The sequence below is a fragment of the Ursus americanus genome, chromosome 16, assembly GCF_024610735.1.
Source record: "Ursus americanus isolate L20-20 chromosome 16, mUrsAme1.1.p, whole genome shotgun sequence".
Taxonomy (NCBI): Eukaryota; Metazoa; Chordata; class Mammalia; order Carnivora; family Ursidae; genus Ursus; species Ursus americanus.
In genome coordinates, this window is record NC_142142.1 from 6,366,344 (window position 1) to 6,387,597 (window position 21,254).

The 21,254-nt window shown below is 38.5% G+C and overlaps 3 protein-coding genes across 3 annotated transcripts in view; 1 reads left to right on the forward strand and 2 right to left on the reverse strand.

The window, feature by feature from the left end:
- Positions 1-21,254, reverse strand: part of LOC123782525 (uncharacterized) — a 382,057-nt gene that overhangs the window by 201,840 nt on the left and 158,963 nt on the right. The window lies entirely within an intron of this gene.
- LOC123782532 (olfactory receptor OR51C1-like) lies at positions 513-1,463 on the forward strand. Its single transcript, XM_045782747.2, has one exon. It carries the CDS (start codon positions 513-515, stop codon positions 1,461-1,463), a length of 951 nt encoding a protein of 316 aa, XP_045638703.2.
- LOC123782533 (olfactory receptor OR51C1-like) lies at positions 13,546-15,080 on the reverse strand. The gene has a single exon (XM_045782748.2). The coding sequence runs from the start codon at positions 15,078-15,080 to the stop codon at positions 14,130-14,132; it is 951 nt and encodes a 316-aa protein (XP_045638704.1). The 3' UTR covers positions 13,546-14,129.

Here is a 21,254-nt window from a genome sequence, read left to right on the forward strand (position 1 = left end):
TGAAAAGATTATATGTCTTTAAAATGTATGATAAAGTTCCATGATAATGCACTAGTATCAAGACAAATACCCAAACATACATATATTCTTTATTAAATAATAAATCTTACTTTTAAAAATCAATATTACTTCGAGATACCCATTAAATTCTTGACATTTTCATATTATCTTGCTACAATTCTCTCTCTATGTAGGAAGTACAGGGAGGGGGGAAAGAAAATGCTTTGGGTTAAAGTGCAAGATGATGAAAAGTACTGCTGAGATAAAAAAAAAAATCCCTATTCTCTTTTGTGAATTAGGAAATACAAATCACGGAGGAGAAGTTCAATACAGAAAAAAAAATAGAAATCATAACTGAAAAGCAAAAAGGAAAGGATAAAGTCTTAAGAATAATCTCTAATTTGATTGATCTAAGGGCAGTTAATAGAAATCACAATGAAATTGCTGAATGGTGTTTTCATTTCTCCTTCTAGGATATTTTATTTAAAAAAAATTATTCCTCCAAAGTCATCATGTCATCTTTTCCTAACATCACTTCCACTTCTCTGACCTTTTCCCTGACGGGAGTTCCAGGACTGGAAGCTGCCCACACCTGGATCTCCATCCCTTTCTGCTGTCTGTATGTGACTGCCCTCTCTGGGAATGGTATAATCCTGTTTGTCATCATCACTGAGTCAAGTCTCCATGAACCTATGTACTATTTCCTCTCTATGCTCTCAACCACTGACTTGGGCTTGTGTATTTCAACGCTGGTCACTATGCTGGGCATATTCTGGTTCAGTGCAAGACAGATAAGTTTCCATGCCTGTGTTGCCCAGACATTCTTCATTCAACTCTTTACTGTCATGGAGTCTTCAGTGCTCCTGGCAATGGCCTTTGACCGCTTCATTGCCATTTGTAACCCACTGAGATATGCTGCCATCTTGACTGATTCCAGAATTGTCAAAGTGTGGTTTGCCATCCTTGTCAGGGGGACAGTGATCCTAATGCCTCTGGTCCTGCTTCTTAAACGTTTATCCTTCTGCCAAAGCCATGTGCTTCATCATTCTTATTGTTTTCATCCTGATATAATCCAGCTGTCATGTTCTGACAATAAGATCAACAGTGTTTTAGGACTTACTGCCCTTGTAGTTACTGCAGGAGTGGACTCCATCTTTATTCTTCTCTCCTATACTATGATTATTAAGACCATCCTAAGCATTGCTTCCCCAGAGGAACGGCATAAAGCCTTCAGCACTTGTATCTCCCATGTAGGTGCTGTTGCCATCTTCTACATTCCTCTCATTAGCTTGTGCTTTGTCCATAGGTTTGGGAAAAAGGCACCTCCTTATGTACACACTCTTATGGCCAATGTGTATTTGCTTATTCCACCAGTGATGAATCCCATTATTTATAGTGTGAAGACCAAGCAGATACGTAGGGCCATTAAAAAAGTCCTCTTTGCCAAAGGATCTGAGGTCTGACTCAAATACTTCTGTAGTAAAATCTACTCCTTAGTAATCACTTCTAAGACCTAGAATTTAATCAATATGCTTTCTTCTACCAGTGGCCTAAAACCAAAAAAAAAAAAAAAAAAAAAAAAAAGCCAAAAAACAAAAAACTAGATAGCTGGGTAGGATGGGTAGGAGATGCAGTTTGACGAATTTATTTTTTATTTTCAATAGAACTATTACTAATCTACTCTTTCGAATAAGCAATAAAATACACTAATATTATGGGTATTATATATCTTAATATAAAGTTTTGAAAGTATGAATGACAATGGCTAAAATGAACACTTTGCCCATTAGATCAAGTCTCCAAAATTATTCTTAAAACAGTAACTCATATTTTTCCATCTCATTTTGTTTTCTTAAAGTATACATAATAAAGAGTTCTTAAGTTTTGTTTAATCCTCAATGAGACCCTGCTCTCTATTATTCTTATATACAATTTAATCACCATTGATTCATTCTTTCATTTACTGAGTATCTACTGTTGCTAGACACTGAACAATATGATAGAGTGGCAGAGACAAACAAGAAGATATTGTCATAATTAGTGAAATATGTAGATAAGAAAGCAACTAATCAAAATCTGATATACTATGTGAATTGTTATAACATATAGATATAAGCAAAAGGATTAATAGGATTTATAAGAACAACATTTAGTCCAACTGGGGAAGATCAGGAAACCATAACAATGTGTTGATTAAACTAAAAAGTCAAGAACTGGAGAGGTCAACTTTCAGAATGATAGCATGAGGACATCTGCAGACACTCTCTCCAGGGCAGCAACCACAAACAGTAAAAATTTATATAGACATGGGTAAAAACATTTAAACTCTCTGAAAATTGCCTTAAGTACATACAGTAAAAGAAAAACCACTATTTGGGAAAATCTATTAAATTACTTTAAGAGCAGTGGGAATCTGGGGGCATCTGGCTGGCTCAGTTAAGTGTCCAACTCTTTTTTTTTTTTTTTAAGATTTTATTTATTTATGTGACAGAGAGACAGCCAGTGAGAGAGGGAACACAGCAGGCGAGTGAGAGAGGAAGAAGCAGGCTCCCAGCAGAGCAGCCCGATGTGGGACTCGATCCCGGAACGCCGGGATCACACCCTGAGCCGAAGGCAGACGCTTTAACGACTGCACTACCCAGGCGCCCCTGAGTGTCCAACTCTTGATCTCAGCTCAGGTCTGAACTCACAATGGGTGTGGAGCCTACTTTTTAAAATAAGTAATTAATAAAAAAAAAAAAAAAAAAGAACGGCATGAGTCTGTGGCACTTGAATCAGAACCAGCATTCACCCCTCTCTTCCCCCCCAGTACAGTATATTGATACTCCACTCCAGATAGGTGTAGCCAAGAACATAGTGCTTTGTTCCCTAGCCCCTTCCACACCCCCACTCCCACCAGCTCTCAGTCTAAGCCTATGATATCTCCCAGAAACAGCAGACCACCACATTCCTCATTCTTATCACCTCAGCTCCAGTTGTGGAAGCTAAATTCTAGGTGAGTACAGTCAAGAGGTCAGTGGCTGTCTTCATGCACCCAGCCCTACTCATATGGCAGAAGCTCTATCCCAGGCATGGCAGTCATAGAATACTGGGGCTTCAATCACCCTTTCATTAGCTCTATCATAAGCAACAGGATTCAAGATAAGAGAGGTAAGCTGAAAAGGCCATATGCTATCCTGCCTATCTATGCATGTAAATCAGGGGATTAATTCCAAGAGAAGTGGTTTGCAAGGGAATTAAATTATAAATCAATAACAAAAATTTAGAAATTCACAAATATTAGAAATTTAAACAATACACTCCTAATCAATGGGCCAAAAAAGAAATCACAAAAGGAATTAGAAAATACTTTGAGATAAATGAAAATAAAGACACAACATACCAAAATTGTGAGGTGAAGCTAAAGAGTGCATAGAGGAAAATTTATAGCCATAATGCTTGTATTGAAAAAGAAAATATCTCAAGTCAATTACCTAAACAACCACTTTAAAATACTGGGGAAAAAGAGCGAACTGGTCTTAAATCAAGCAAAAGAAAAAAATAATAATGATTAGGCTAGTAGATATTAATTAAATAGAATATTAAAAAAACAATATAGATCTTTTTAAAAAGTCCAGGAAGCACAGAGAACCCACTTCAAAATCAACAAAAATAGATCAACACCTCAACATATTATAGTGAAGCTTGCAAATTACAAAGATAAAGAGAAAATCCTGAAAGTATCTCAGGACAAGAGGTCCTTAACCTATAAGGGTAGACACATAAGGCTGGCAGCAGACTTGCCCACAGAGACCTGCCAGGCAAGAAAGGGATGGCATGACATATTTAATGTGCTAAATGGGAAAAATATGCAGCCAAGAATACTTTATCCAGCAAGGCCATCATTTAGAATAGAAGAAGAAATAAAGAGTTTCCAGGACAAACAAAAACTAAAGAAATTTATGAACACTAAACCAGCCCTGCAAAAATATTAAAGGGGATCCGTTGAGTGAAGAGAGAGCCCAAAAGTAACAAAGGCCAGAAAGGAACAGAGACAATCTACAGGAAGAGTGAATTTACAGGTAATACAATGGCACAAAATTCATATCTGTCAATAATTACTCGGAATGTAAATGGACTCAAGGCTCCAATCAAAAGACATAGGGTATCAGAATGGATTAAAAAAAAAAGACCCATAGATATGTTGTCTACAAGAGGCTTATTTTAGACCCAAAGACAGATCCAGATTGAAAGTGAGGAGATGGAGAACTGTTTATCATGCTAATGAACATCAAAAGAAAGCTGGAGTAGCCATCCTTATATCACACAAACTAGATTTCAAACCAAAGATTGTAATTAGAGATGAAGAAGGACACTATATCATAAAAAGGGTTCTATCCAACAAGATCTAACAGTTGTAAATATTTATGACCTTAACTTGGGAGCAGCCAAATATATAAACCAACAAGTAACAAAATTAAAGAAACTCACTGATAATCATATAGTAATGTAGGGGAATTTAACACCCCACTCCCAGCAATAGACAGATCATCTAAGCAGAAGATCAACAAGGTAACAAGGGTCTTTAATGACACACTGGACCAGATGGACTTCACAGATATATTCAAAGCATTATATCCTAAAGCAGAAGAATACACATTCTTCTCAAGTGTACATGGAACATTCTACAGAATAGACCACATACTGGGTCACAAATCAGGTCTCAAACAGAACAAAAAGACTGAATCATACCATGCATATTTTCAGACCACAATGCTATGAAACTTGAAGTCAACCACAAGAAAAAATTTGGAAAGACCACAAATACATGGAGGTTAAAGAACATGCTACAAAAGAATGAATGGGTCAACCAGGCGATTACAGTTTAAAAAAATACATGGAAACAAATGAAAATGAAAACACAACAGTTCAGAACCTTTGGAATGCAGCAAAGGCAATCCCAAGAGGTAAGTAGATAGCAATACAGGCCTTTCTCAAGAAAGAAGGAAAACGTCAAATACATAACCTAACCTTAAACCTAAAGGAACTGGGAAAAGAATAGCAAATAAAGCCTAAATTCAGTAGGAGAAGAGATATAATAAAGATTAGAGCATAAATCAATGCTATAGGATTCAAAAAAAGGGGAATAGATCAATTAAACCTTGGAGCTGGTTCTTTGAAAGAATTAATAAGACTGTTAAACCCCTAGCCAGACTTATCAAAAACAAAAGAGAAAGGACCCAAATAAAATCATGAATGAAAGAGGAGAGATCACAACCAACACCATAGAAATATAATTATAACAGAATATTATGAGCAATCTATATGCCAACAAATTAGGCCATCTGGAAGAAATGGATGCATTCCTAGAAACATAAACTACCAAAACTAAAACAGGAAGAAATAGAAAACCTGAACAGACCCATAACAAGCACAGAAATTGAAGTAGTAATCAAAAATCTCCCAAAAAACAAGAGTCCAGGGCCAGATAGCTTCCTAGGGGAAATCTACCAAACATTTAAAGAAAAGTTAATACCTATTCTGAAAATGTCCTGCAAAATAGAAATGGAAGGAAAACTTCCAAACTCATTTTATGAGGCCAGCATTACCTTGATCCCAAAACCAGACAAAGACCCCACCAAAAAGGAGAATTAGAGAGCAAAATGCCGGATGAACATGGATGAAAAATTCTCACCAAGATACTAGCTAATAGGATCCAACAGTACATTAAAAGGATTATTCACCATCACCAAGTGGGATTTGTTCCTGGGAGGCAAGGGTAATTCAAAATACACAAACTCAAACAATGTGATACACCACATTAATAAGACAAAGGACAAGAACCATATGACCCTCTCAATAGATACAGAAAAAGCATTTGACAAAATACAGCATCCTTTCTTGATAAAAACCCTCCACCATGTAGGGATAGAGGGAACATACCTCAGCACCATAAAAACCATATACAGAAGATCCACAGTGACTATCAGCTTCAACGGGGAAAAACTCTCAGTTTTCCCCCAAAGGTCAGGAATATGGCAGGGATGTCCACTCTCACCACTGCTCTTCAACATAGTACTAGAAATCCCTAGCCTCAGCAATCAGACAATAAAAAGAAATAAAAGGCATCCAAATCGACAAATAAGTCAAACTCTCACTCTTCACAGATGACGTGATACTCTATGTAGAAAACCTGAAAGACTCCACCAAAAAATTGCTAGAACTAATACAGGATTCAGCAAAGTCACAGGACATAAAATCTATGCACAGAAGTCAGCCACTCTAGAAAACAGTATGGAGGAGTCTCAAAAAGTTAAAAATAGAACTACCTAGCAATTGCACTACCACACATTTAACCAAAGGATACAAAAATAGTAATTCAAAGGGACACATGCATCCCAATGTTTATAGAAGCAATGTCCACAACAGCCAAAATATGGAAGGAGCTCAAATGTCCATTGACAGATGAATGGACAAAGAAGATGTGGTATGTATATATATATAGGAATACTACTCAGCCATCAGAAAGAATGAAATCTTGCCATTTGCAACTATGTGGATGGAACTAAAGGGTAATTTGCTAAGCAAAATAAGTCAGTCAGAGAAAGACAAATACCATATGATTTCATTCATATGTGCAATTTAAGAAACAAAACAGGTGAACACAGGGGAAGGGAAGGAAAAATAAAAGATAAAAACAGAGAGGGAGGCAAACCATAAGAGACTCTTAACTATAGGGAACAAACTGAGGGTTGCTGGAGGTGCAGTGGGTGGGGAGATGGGGTAATTGGGTGATGGGCATTAAAGAGAGCACTTGATATAATGAACACTGGGTGTTATATGCAACTGATGAATCACTTGATTCTACCCCTGAAACTAATAATACACTATATGCTAACTAAATTGAATTTAAATTAAAAAAAGACAAAATGGATGAAACTTAAAAATATTATGCTAATTGAAAGCAGCCAATAACAAAAGACTACATAGTATATGATTCAGTTTATATGAAAGGTCTCAAACAGGCAAATCTACAGAGACAAAAGTGGATTAGTGGTTACATTGGGCTGGGTGGGATGGAAGGTATGGGGATAAGACTGTAGGTAGGGTGTTCCATTTGTGGATTATAAAAATGATCTAAAATTTACTGTAATGATAATTGCAAAACTCAGTGAGTATACTAAAAATCATTAAACCTTTACATATTAAATGGGAAAACTGTACTATATATGAATTGTATCACAATAAAACTATTATATTTTTTAAAAGAAAGAAGATTGGAGATTACATAAGGAAGGTGGAGAGAGCACATATGTCCAAACTACTCTCATTCTAGGAAAAGGAGAAAATACATTTGGAATAAAGATTAAATTTATAGTAACACTGGTATATAAGTGTAATCAATGATCTGTAAATTTCAGGAATCCATGAAAGATAGAACAAGGATAAAATAACACTGAACGATGAAACTGCAGCTCAAAATACATGCAGAAGAATGGGTGAAGGAGGCTATTCCAAGGGATGTTCCAAGTTCTGGGGTGTTAGATTGGAGAATTCCATTGAAATACTGTCATTTTACTTCTGTACCACCAGCCACAACCTGACCTTCTTTGTGCCATATTTTAGGCCACAGAGTAATTTGCCTAAGTGCAGAAAAAATAAATATGAATAGTTCTGCCACCAAAGCAGGTCTGTACTTTAACTCTCTGGCAACATCCAGGAGAAATAGAGAATCCATGTGCCCTGGTGAAGAGCTGGTCTTGTATTGTCCCTCCCTTTCCATGACAGTATATGTCATCCCTTCCTCTTGATATCAGATGTGGTCAGTCTATTATATATAAACAATACCCACGAAAATATGAACAGAATATATTCAATATATGGAAGACTACACAGTGAAATATCCCTAAAGACATCATTTCAGGTGGCTATGAATTGACAGAAAATAGTCTCATGTATGTGCACCCACACCTGCACATCCTCACACCTGTGCTAACACACACACACAGTAGGTTAAGTAACAGAATATAAATCCAGAATATTTTTGGAAGTATCCCCATATCAGGCTATACATGTAGCATATCTTACAGTACCTTCCCTTATGCCCCAGAAACATGAAGGGGGGGAGCAAAGCTGCTGACAACTGTCTGCACATATTAGGGTAAGGTCAGAACACAGCCACATTTCTTGATCAGCCATAGTCCTTAGGGCCATGAATACTTAGAGATTTAGTCTTCATTCAGAAGGAATATACACAAATAAGCCAACCCTTTAACAGAAAATACATAGAAATGTCTGAGGATCCTCTTGGTGGTCAAGAAAAGTTCAGCATCAGCTAGGCCACACCTAATTATGTGTAGAAAGAGATGGGGAGAGAAGTACAGTCAGTGTGCATGCCTCAGAACCCAAAGTGGCCTGCTAAGCATTGTGCATTCTCCTCATGCATGGGAACAAGACACAGAGCTTTCCATTTGTGGTGATAGAGATGTCCTAGCATGCTCCAAAACCCTGGGCCACTAAAACTTGTAATTGATGTGGCAGGATTCTGCATCTTTGTAGGTTTGCCAACCACCCTCTGGAGTGTACTTGGTGTCTATCCCACTTGGTTAGCATGGTTTCATCATTGCATCAATATAATGGACAATGTGATGCTCTGTGGGATGTCCTACTGCTCCAGGTCTCCTTAGACTATTATGAAAGAGATCTGGAGAGAAAACATAGCTCTGGGTCAAGACTATGAGTGCGAGTAAGATAGTGGATTCTACCACCTTCCCTCCAAAGAACACTGATTTTGACAGTCACCCACAGACAAGAGTAACTTTGTGGAAGTCCAGGGGTCCAATGGAGAAGTTCCAGCACTCCACTGGAGCAAAAAATCAGGAAATAGATGCATTAGAAAGCATAAGAACAGGGTCACCTTACCTGCATCACACTACCCCATGATGGCACAACTCAGTGCCAAGAGAGATCCCCTCTTCCACAGGGGAAAGTAAGAGGATAGTGAGGGAGCACCTAGCTTCCCCATCTGTGTAGGATGTTCAAGGAGGCCCATGTCTTTCTCAATGCACCCAGAATAATGAGGTGATTTGCATGACTTAGGGACAGGGAGAGGTTGGGAGCACAGCAGCCAGGGTTTGGAACTCATAGAAGGGATGCAGATGCAGAGCCTATTAACCACTTTGTGGATTCCATTGGGAAAACTTCCCCCAAGTTAGTGGAGATGCCTCACCTCAGACCCCTTATCTGACGTATGGGCACCCTCAATACTGCATACACTTCACCATACACCCTCTGTGATTAGCTCCCTATATGCATCCCCATGGGTAGACTGTGCAAACTTTTTGCAGATGGCCAGTGAGCACACAAAGAATGCTGGATGGACTCTGCAGGATTGGGAAAAATCACACAAGTTGAACTAGAAGCACCATTCCAGAGAAAGTGATGAGAGGCTAGCAGCACCCAGCCTATCTCTGCAGGATCAAGAGAAGGCATAAAATCGTGGGGCCCTTGGCTAGCTCATTTGGTAGAACATACCACTCTTGGTCTCAGGGTCATAAGTTCTAGCTCCACATTGAATGTGAAGGCTACTTAAAATTTAAAAAAAAAAAAGGCAAAAACACAAACATTGGAAAAAGAGAGAGAGAGAGAGAGAGAAAGGCATACAATCTTAAGAATCATTCCCCTCCCCAAGAGGAAACAAAATATGTGAGCAGTAGTATCCAGGCAAAAGATCTGAGTTGCCTCAGAATCCCTAATAAGGCTGACAGGTAATTTTCTTAAGACTTGTTTTGTGACCTAACATATGATTGATCCCAGAAAATGTTCCCTAGGTGTTTGAGATGTATTCTGACTCTACTGGAAAAAATGTTCCATATATGTCAGGTAGGTCCATTTGTTGTAACAAATAGTTAAAGTCCAATGTTTCCTGGAAATTGTCAATGAGGTGTATTCCAGAAGATTATATGCAGAAATATGTCAACTGTGGATGCACTTGTCTATAATTACTAGATACTGTTGCTATGATCAGCAGTCCATAATACAGCAACTAAGCCCATTTAATGGCTATATCAAACTTAACTGTATTACATGCATATTACCCCACCGGGCTGGCTATGAAAATACTGTATCTCAGCTCTAAAATCACTATTCTCTATTCTGCTTTGATAAGAAAGCCAGGAATCAGGAAGCATGATTATCATTTGTTGGCTGGTTCCCTACTATGTTCTGTTAATTGGAATATGTTAAAGGAAACTGGAAGCTATTGGAAGGATGAGTATCCCAGCATGTTTGCTTGCTATTCCTGCCAATGCCACACAACAATGCCAACATCACTGGTTCCACTTTCTAGTTTTATTTTTTCCCACACTCCCAGCAAAATCTCTTCATGTTCCCTTGGAAGAAACAGAACCAGACACCAGTGGGGTGCTTCTCAAGGATCTGACTCTCAGGTCCATTAGGGATCCTCCTCTGTGCTCCCAAGGCATGAGCTCCAGCTATAAAGTTCCCCTTCACAGGAGTTTGGGTCTTGGATCCTATGTGATCCATTCTCTCAGCTCCTGAGATACTATGACCACAGGATATCACCTTCTCATTACGGGTCTGAGTGTCAGCTCTGGGAAGACTTTCCACCAAGCTTCTAAGTTTTCATAACTTCAAACTCCTCTCTGTTCCCACAGACATACAGGTGGAAGTGACATCCTGCAGTTATTATCTCTATTATTTCTGTAGTTCCTTTGTGTCCTCAGTCCACCTAAATTGTTTATCAAATTCCTTGGATTAAATACTCCCAGTGTTAACCACTGGTATGATTTCTGTCTTCCTGTCTAGAGCATGATTAACATACCCACTTCAACATTCCTTGAAGAGAAAGTCCAATAAAGCATCACAAATCAAACCAGATTAAAATATCTCTGTCTTTGGTTCCTGGTACTAGTAAGATTATATTAATCAAAACCAAAAACAGACTTATTAATCATTAAAGATGACATTAGTACTTCTGAAAAAAAAAACATACAGATTGTGCTGAATTAAGAAGTTATTTGTCTTTGGAGACGTGTCTAAGCAATAAGTTCCTGCAGCCGAGGTTGAAGAGGTTACTGCCTGTGTTCTCCTCTAGGATTTTGATGGATTCCTATCTCACATTTAGGTCTTTCATCCATTTTGAGTTTATCTTTGTGTATGGTGTAAGAAAATGGTCCAGTTTCATTCATCTACATGTGGGTGTCCAACTTTCCCAGCACCATTTACTGAAGAGACTATCTTTTTTTTTTTCTGTTGGATATTCTTTCCTGCTTTGTTGAAGGCTAGTTGACCATAGAGTTGAGGATCCATTTCAGGGTTCTCCATTCTGTTCTGTTGATCTGTGTCTGTTTTTGTGCCAGTACCATACTGTCTTGATGATTACAGCTTTGTAATAGAGCTTGAAGTCCAGCACTGTGATGCCCCCATCATTGGTTTTTCTTTTTCAACATGCCCCTGGTGATTCTGGGTCTTTTCTGGTGCCATATAAATTTTAGCATTGTTTGTTCCAGCTCTGTGAAAAATGCTGGTGGTATTTGGATAGGGATTGCAATGAATGTGTAGATTGCTTTGGGTAGCATAGACATTTTAACAATGTTTATTTTTTGAATCTGTGAGCATAGAATGTTTTTCCACCCCTTTGTGTCTTCCTCAATTTCTTTCATAAGTGTTCTGTAATTTTTAGAGTATAGATCCTTTACCTCTTTGGTGAGGTTTATTCCTAGGTATTTTATGATTTTTGGTACAATTATAAATGGAATCAATTCCATAATTTCTCTTTCTTCTGTTTTATTGTAAGTGTATAGAAATGCAACTGATTTCTGTGCATTGATTTTATATCCTGCCATGTTGCTGAATTCCTGTATGAGTTCTAGCAATTTTGGGGTGGAGTCTTTTGGCTTTTCCACATAAAGTATCATGTCATCTCAAAGAGTGAAAGTTTGACTTCTTCTTTGCCAATCTGAATGCTTTTTATTTCTTTTTTGTCCTGATTGCTGAGGCTAGGACATCTAGTACAATGTTGAACAATGGTGATGAGAGTGGGCATCCCTGTCATGTTCCTGACCTTAAGGGAAAAGCTCTCAGTTTTTCCCTATTGAGAACGATATTTGCTATGGGCTTTTCATAGATGGCTTTTATGATATTGAGGTATGTTCCCTCTATCCCTACACTTTGGAGAGTTTTAATCAAGAAAAAGGCAAGGGAAACAAAAGTAAAAATGAAATATTGGGACTTCATCAAGATAAAAATCTTTTCACAGCAAAGGATACAGTCAACAAAACTAAAAGGCAACCTATGGAATGGGAGAAGATATTTGCAAATGACATCAAATAAAAGGCTAGTATCCAAGATCTATAATGAACTTATCAAACTCAACACCCACAGAACAAATAATCCAGTAAAGAAATGGGCAAAATACATGAACAGACATTTCTGCAAAGAAGGCATATAAATGGTCAACAGACCATGAAAATGCTCAGCATCACTTGGCATCAGGGAAATACAAATCAAAACCACAATGAGATACCACTTCACACCAGTCAGAATGGCTAAAATTAACAAGACAGGAAATAACAACTGTTGGTGAGAATGCAGAGAAAGGGGAACCCTCTTACACTGTTGGTGAGAACGGAAGCTAGTACAGCCACTCTGGAAAACAGTATGGAGATTCCTAAAGAAGTTAAAAATAGAGCTACCCTATGACCCAGCAATTGCACTACTAGGTATTTACCCCAAAGATACAAATGTAGTGATCCAAGGAGCACCTGAACCCCAATGTTTATAGCAGCAATGTCCACAATAGCCAAACTATGGAAAGAGCCAAGATGCCCAATGACAGATGAATGGGTAAAGAAGGTATGGTGTATGTATGTATATATATATATATAAAGGAATATTACTCAGCCATCAGAAAGGATGAAATATTACCATTTACATTGACGTGGATGGAATTGGAGGGTATTATGCTGAGTGTAATAAGTCAGAGAAAAACAATTATCATATGGTTTCACTCATATAAGGAATATAATAAACAGCACACAAGATTGTAGGGGAAGGGAGGGAAAATGGAATGGTAAGTCATCAGAGATAGAGACCAACCATGAGGGATTCTTAAGTATGGGAAAGAAACTGAGGGTTGCTGGAGGTGAGGTGGGTGAGGGGACAGGGTAACTGGATGATGGGCATTAAGGAGGGCACGTGATATGATGAGCACTGGGTGTCATATGTAACTGATGAATTACTGAACTCTGCATCTGAAACTAATGATGTACTATATGATGGCTAATTGAAAAGGGGCAATGAACCATGACAGACTATGGACTCTGGGAAACAAACTGAGGGCTTCTGAGGGGAGGGGGGTGGGGGATTGGGATAGGCCGGTGATGGGTATTAAGGAGGGCACGTATTGCATGGTGCACTGGGTGTTATACACAAGTAATGAATCATGGAACATTACATCAAAAACTAGGGATGTACTGTATGGTGACTAACATAACATAATAAAAAATTAATATAAAAAAATAAATAAACTTAAAAAAAAGCTATTTTTCATAGGCTGCTTGTGCTACAAATCTTCCCTGAAGAGTTGGGGAAAGTAAGAACATTTGGCCAAAAAAGTTCAGGTTACTGACAAAGCAGTAAAACATGTATTGAAGATAACACTAGTTATTATATTAAAGGTTATGGAGGTCTGAGGCAGAGAAAACATAAAAATATTTGGAACAATTCCATAACCATGGGCAATGCCAATTTCATGTGCCAGATTTAGATGATAAAATGCAGTAATTGCTATTGTTAGTACACTTTTTATTCCCACCTTCTTCTTTAAAACAAACAAACAAAATAACACCACATTTGAAATCCAAATTGGGTCATTTTGGTTGTCTAAGTCATTGAAAATCTTTTATCACAAATGAATAAATGTTAATATCATTGTGGTTATCTGAGGAAATAATGATAGATACTTGTAGCCTAAATTTTTCTCTTAGCTCATAGTCTTCTTACTTAAAGCTAAAGTGATCTTTAGAGATGCTTTTATCCCAAACATAAGTCTCAGCATTTTAACTTCTATGAATGGCATTTTACTCATCTATACAATAACAAGGAATAGGAAAAAGTGAAAACCCCATCTATTCCTTTGTTGCACTGAGCTGGAGAACTTTTAGCACACCCCTGCGTATCTGTTTGGTTTTCACACTGTAGATGATGGGGTTCAGCACAGGGGGAATTAGCAGGTAGGCATTAGCAATCAGAGTATGTACATAAGGTGGGGCCTTTTTCCCAAATCTGTGTACAAAGGACAGACTAATCAATGGAATATAGAATACAGCAACAGCCCCAATATGTGAGACGCATGTGCTAAATGCTTTCTTCCTCTCTTCTGGGGATGCGATGCTGAGGACAGTCTTAATGATTAAAAAATAAGAAAAAATAATGAAGACAGAGTCCACTCCAGCAGTGGTGATCAGGGCTGTCAACCCAACTGCACTATTGATCCTAGTATCTGTGCACGAGAGCTTCATCACATCAGGGTGGAAGCAGTAGGAGTGGTGGAGCACGTGGCTGCGGCAGAAGGATAGTCTTTTAAGAAGTGCTACCATTGGTGTCAGTATTAGTGTCCCCCTGGTGATGATTGCTACTCCAATCTGTGCTATTTTAAGGTCAGTTAAGATAGAGGCATATCTAAGAGGACTAGAGATGGCCACAAAACGATCAAAGGCCATGGCCAACAGCACTGAGGATTCCATGACAGTGAAGAGTTGAATGAAAAACATCTGTGACAAGCAGGCATTAAAGCTGATCTCCCTGGCATCGAACAAGAATATGCCCAACATGGTGACCAGGGTGGATATGGACAGGCCGAGATCAGTGGTGGACAGCATGGAGAGGAAATAATACATGGGTTCGTGGAGGCTGGGCTGGGTGACAATGGCAAAGAGGATCAGGCTGTTTCCTGAGAGGGCGGTTATGTAGAGAAGGCAGAAGGGAATGGAGATCCAGGTGTGGAAGGCTTCCAGCCCGGGAACTCCAGTTAGCAGGAAAATGATGGAAGAGGATGTGATATTCTCCAAAGTTGACATGTTGAACTCATACTGAAGAATCTTAAACTGAATATCCTGCAACAATAAACAGTATTTCTTTATAACGAATTTGACCTGAAAGTAATTATTTCACCTAGTAAACATTTATAAAAGACATTTGTATTATAGAAAGAGCTTATGAAGATTGGTTAAAAAATAAAGGAAGAAAACTAAGACCACATCTAATAAAGAAGCAGAAAACGGGAAACGAACAATTGTATGAGGATACAGAATTTGTATATAAAGAAATCTAGCGATGACCATCTTATTTAAATTCATTGTCTGCTAAGCAGATTGCATCCATCACTTCCCGACTTTACATGGTATCAGTCAATAAGTACTTTTTGAAATGTGTATACTGGGTTGTATGAAATCTTAGACAAACAACAAACAGTATATGCAGGGATTCTGATATAGTAAATAAAGTAAATTCACTTTTGGGGGCCCAAAAAGAATGTTCTCATCTACTGGATACTTTCTCTGAAACAGGCTGAATATCTCCAGTCATATAAATAGCCTACATTTGTTGAAACCCTACTATCTGTTAGTAGTTGTGATAATATCCTATATGGACATACAGTTTATTTGTAGTATCATAACTTGAACTGTATGTAATTAACTTTCATATCACATAACTAGTGTAAGCCATCAAGACAATTACAAACAGAACTATTTGAGTATAGTTCATCATACTCAAAAATAAATATGATGGATACTTTCATGTTATAAATTTTTATTTGACATTCCATATCAATTTTTTAGGACTGCATATTCTGTATGCTGATACATTCACAGCATGGACTGATATATACATATTGGCTAGGTTATACATGTGTTAAGTTCCTAAATTATGTATGCCCTGAACTTCTCCATCTCTAAAGTAATAATGACATACATACCCCATAGAATTATTATAAGGATTAAATTAGTTAATGTATATTAAAAACTCAGGAGGGTATTTCACTGTGATATAAAAGTCACCAAGTAGTAGCTATTATATTTTTAAAATTAAATTTAAAGTATTATATAATCATTTCTTTTCCTTCCTCTCCCACATTTATTTGCATGCCACTCCCCCTTACTCACAGTTTTTATTGTCTAAGCTTAGACAAAAGATGAAAATATTATCTAAGTCTGATTTTGGCAATGACTACTGGTTAATAACTTCTTCATATGTCCCTTCTTCCTCCACAGCTAAGATTTTCTTCTTCATTCTTATCTGCTTCAGAAGAACTCTTGCTCACTTCCAAAGACAACCCTACCTACCATGTAGCTTCTAAATCGATTCTGAATATTTGTACAGTTTAACATTAAATTACTGAGTGCATGCTGTAAACCAATAGAGGGATACAGAACCAAATTAAACATGGCACCTGCCCTCAAGGATGCTTACGAAAGGATAAGATACTTAAACAAAAATGTACATGAGCAAATAAAATGCAATATGATATACAAAATAGTGGGTTTGTGTTTAAAATACACAGGTTGACTATATTAGAACATCATGTGGGGGCAGTTCAAGAGAAGCTTCCTTGAGCACATGAAGAACTCTTGTGCAGGGATGATAAGTAAAAATCACCGTGAAGTTACCCTAAGCACACCCAAGGTATGTCATTTCAGACATCTTAGAAATGTCATGAAGATCTGAGATACAAGGTGCTAGAAGTGTTTAAGGGTAGCAAGAATCCAGTATGGAATTATTTTATCACCATCAAAAGGTAAGGAATTTGGATGTTTTCTAAACACTGAAAAAGTAAAGAATACATAGATGTCTTTCTACACTGTGAAATAACCCCACCAATTTTCCTTCTTTATTACAATTTGGACATTTTAATTTGTACCATTACCACAGTCTATAAATATTTCAACTTCTTTCTCAACCTAATCATAACACTGCCTCCTTCTTGTTGCATGTATCTCCTTTCCTTTGCCAATAACTTACTGAACATTTGTCTATCCTCATTTCTCTCTTAAATGGTTCACTCCTATCACTGAAATTTGCTTCTTCTTGGACTGAAGCATACTGCGTTGCATTCTGTTGCTGCATAAAAACCTAGCACAAAGTCATGGTTCAAAACAAGACATTCATTACATTTCAGCAAGTCAGACGTCTGAGCATATCAGCAGGATCTCTGCTCAGGGTCTCACAAGGCTAAAATCAGGATTTCAGCCAGGAAGGTCAGGGTCCCTTCCAGACCCATCCAGGCTGTTGGCAGCATTGTGCTCCTTGTGGCATAGAATCGAGGTCTCCTCTTTCTGGCTGGCCTTGGACTGGCAGTTGCTCTCAGCTCCTAGAGACTGCCCTCTACCCAGTCAGGTGGACCTCTCACAACATGACAGGTGGCATCTTCCAATCCATCAGAGGAATCTTTCTGCTGCTTCTTGTCTCTTTTAAAGACTCACATGATTGGGGCAGGCCCACCAGAATAATCTCCCTTTTGATTAACTTAAATTCGAGTCATCACAAGCCCTACCGACATCTGCAAAATCTCTATGCCATACATACAACACAACATGTCCCATCACATTCATAGGCCCACTCACACTCAAGGGGTGGATTTCATACAGCACTGTACTCCTAGGGGACAGCAATCGTGAGGGCTCTTTGAGAATGCTACCTACCACAACTGTCTAGGCCAGCCAATCTACAAACATTTATGGGTTTGACCTCTAAAATGTCCTTTGACTGACCATCCTTACCCTCCACTTCTATCACCTCAATTGTACATAACGTTCTCATTAGTTTTTGCAGGAACTACAGCAAACTTCTCATATGTAATTTCCCTGCCCTGAATTTCAAGTGTTTACATACTTTCTCCATATCAATGCCAGAATGATCTCTCAAAAATACATCTTCATGTCACTCCTCATACAGAGCTCTTCATTGCCTTCAGCATGAAGTCAAAACTCTTTCCCCTTTTATTGCATCAGTCAAGGATCTTCCCAATCTGATTGAAATCTGCTTTTCCTGCTACCCAACCTCTTCCCCACCTCAGGGACCTTTCGATATGATCAGCCTGGACCTTTCCTACCTCACCAAACTACCTCACCTCCTACCTCACCGAATATAGCGAGTTTTTTCAGAGTGCTGTGCTTTGTTTAATTCATATGCCTCCCACTCTTCTATGAGTAAGCCTAAATTCTTTAAACTTATTGTTTGCTCCATGGATCCATTTATAAATTCAACATTAATATATTTTCTTTAGGAAGCATTTTGTGGCATCAATTTCTCTATGTCAAGGCAGAAAGAATTACTTCTTCCTCTGAAGTAATAACATTCTTTTTTATTTGCACATCTAGAACAGTGTTAATTCCATTGCATGATCATAAGTTACTGGAAAATATGCCTCTCCAACTGAAATCAGCTACTGGCAGGTAGACTATTGCTTTTCATCATTACATTCCTGTTACCATGCCCTGTATTGTGCAGTGTGGGAAGTCAATAGGTATTTTTTGATAAAAATTAAATCCAAGAGTTGTAAACTAACAAGGGATTCTGGAAATACATCAGGATATCAACACAGTACAGCCTTGTGCATTTAATTCATGCTGTGTGGTCTCAAATTACACAGGTGACTATTGGAAGAATCTCAGTGAACTCTTCCAGTCCTATAAAATGAGGGTGTGTGTGTGTGTGTGTGTGTGTATGTGTGTCAGGTTGTTTTAATGAAAGACTTTTGCTAGTATTTTAGGGAACCCTTTTATGTGCCTCCCTCATTTCTTGATAGTAATTCTCTGTTACAGGAAAACAACATTCCAGTCCCATTGTGAGAGCATTCTGCAGGTCCTATGCAGGACTACTTTGAGTTAACTCTCTCCTCTGGTTACAGAAAGCCACTAATACGGTTGCAGGGTAAGGCAAATCTAGTTTTAAATGTTGGCTCTGCCACCAACTAGCCGAGGTTCTCCAAAGAAGCACTTCATATTAGGTTCTACTTCCGTGAAATTAAGTTTAACAACAGCATTAACTTGTAAGGATTAAGTGAGATAGCATTTGTGAAGCGCTTAACCTGATAACTAGTACAATGGGAAGCATTTAACAATGGTAAATGGGGATGCGGATGGTAAATGGGGATGGGGTAGTGGGAGGGGCAGCCATGACAGCTGCCCTTAGACAATGATTTTGAAATGTCGCACAACTAACCAGAAAACTCACAACTGCAAGGGCATGCCAACAACCTGCTCCAAGTATCAAGACATGTGGTCCACAGATCGACTGAACCGTATCAGTTAGAATATAATGTAACTGAACACAGATTTCAGGAAAAATCCGTAGTTTTCCTGAGAAATTCGGGAGAGCTTTATGCAGTGAATTAAATCTTCCTCATTCTGAAAGATACCAGTGTGTATAATGCTTGATGTTTTCCCTGAACGCAGCAGTTTTACTTACAGTGTATGGAGCTTGTTCTTTCCTGCCCTGTCTGCCGGGAAAGGGCTTGAGGGGCTGTGGAGGCTTTCTCCTCAGGGATAGGTAGCATATATAAGGAGCCATGACTCAGGCTGCACGAAATCTTTTAATCAGAAATCCCCTGGTGGACTTTTCTGTGCCCCCCAGAGTGTAAAGTTTCCCAAGGGTTCATTCTACCTCATGATTTCCCTCCCTTTCTACTTCACTACACTTACTTTTGTCATTTCCATGCAGGGACTAGTATTATAGTGCCTTGACGCTGCATCATGATAAAATTTTGCTAAAAGTAAGTTTGTGACTAACAATTCCAAAACAAAACACCTGCTGTATGTATAACCTCACTCCTGTCCCTACCTTACCTCCACACCCAGCAAATAAATGTATCTTCCTCCAATATCAATTGGGTGAATTTTGTACATTTTTAAAAGACCTCTTCATTCATTGGGGAGAAAAGCTTCATTGATTCTTCCATAGAACACTTTAAGTAGCCATCACATCCCAGGATTTTGTACTGATAATACAGAAAATAGAACAGAGTCACTTTCCCCAGGGATCACAAGCCAGTGAGGAAAGAGGCATCGAACACACTGCTTACAACAGGGCATAGTTACAATGAGACCATAGAAGAAAGAGTATGGATTTATCCAGGTCAGCACCTGGTCTGTCTGGAGACATAGGAGAAGAGAGCACAGGAAAACCAGGAGTGATTCCTAACATGGTCAGCATGTCTGGAACCCTGTGTACCAGCGGGGGAGCAAGTGGCAAGTACAGCTAGACAGGGAGGCAGAATCTTTGCCACAGAAGATTTTACAGGCATTCAAAAGCCTTTGAATCTAAATAACACACTAGAAATTGCACAGTATGGAATTTAATCTTTCTCCTTTCCTAGAAAAAGGCATTTCTACATCCTCCTTAATACCCTTCACCGGCTAGCCCATCCCCCCACACCCCTGCCCTCTGAAACCCTCAGTTTGTTTCCTGGAGTTCATAGTTTCTCATAGTTCTCTTCTCCCCCTCTATTATCCCCCCCTTCATTTTTCCCTTCCTTCTCCTAATGATCTCCCAGCTATTCCTTATGTTCTACAAATAAGTGAAACCATATGATAATTGTCTTTCTCTGCTTGACTTATTTCACTTAGCATAATCTCCTCCAGTTCCATCCATGGTGATGCAAATGTTGTGTAATCATCCTTTCTGATGGCTGAGTAATACTCCATTGTATAACATCATTAGCCATCAGGGAAATGCAAATCAAAACCACACTGAAATACCACCTTACACCAGTTAGAATGGCAAAAATTGACAAGGCAAGAAACAATGTTAGAGAGGATGTGGAGAAAGGGGAACCCTCCTACACTATTGGTGGGAATGCAAGTTGGTACAGCCACTTTGGAAAACAGTGTGGAGCTTCCTCAAAAAGTTAAAAATAGAGCTACCCTATGACCTAGCAATTGCACTACTGGGTATTTACCCCAAAGATACAAATGTAGTGAAAAGAAGGGCCATATGCACCCCGATGTTCATAGCAGCATTGTCCACAATAGCCAAACTGTGGAAGGAGCCAAGATGCCCTTCAACAGACGAATGGATAAAGATGTGGTCCAAATATACAATGGAATATCACCTACTCTTTCAAATTCTTCATCAGATGAACCAGACTATTATTTTCAACATTGGCTCAGATAGTCATGAACAAGCATTGTTTCATAAGTCTATAAATAAAAGAAAAAGCTGTGAAAATATATAGACCTCTGTATTTGATGATA

Coding starts and splice junctions, on each gene's coding strand:
- LOC123782532 (XM_045782747.2), top strand. CDS start 513: ATGTCATCTTTTCCTAACATCACTTCCACTTCTCTGACCTTTTCCCTG.
- LOC123782533 (XM_045782748.2), bottom strand. CDS start 15,080: ATGTCAACTTTGGAGAATATCACATCCTCTTCCATCATTTTCCTGCTA.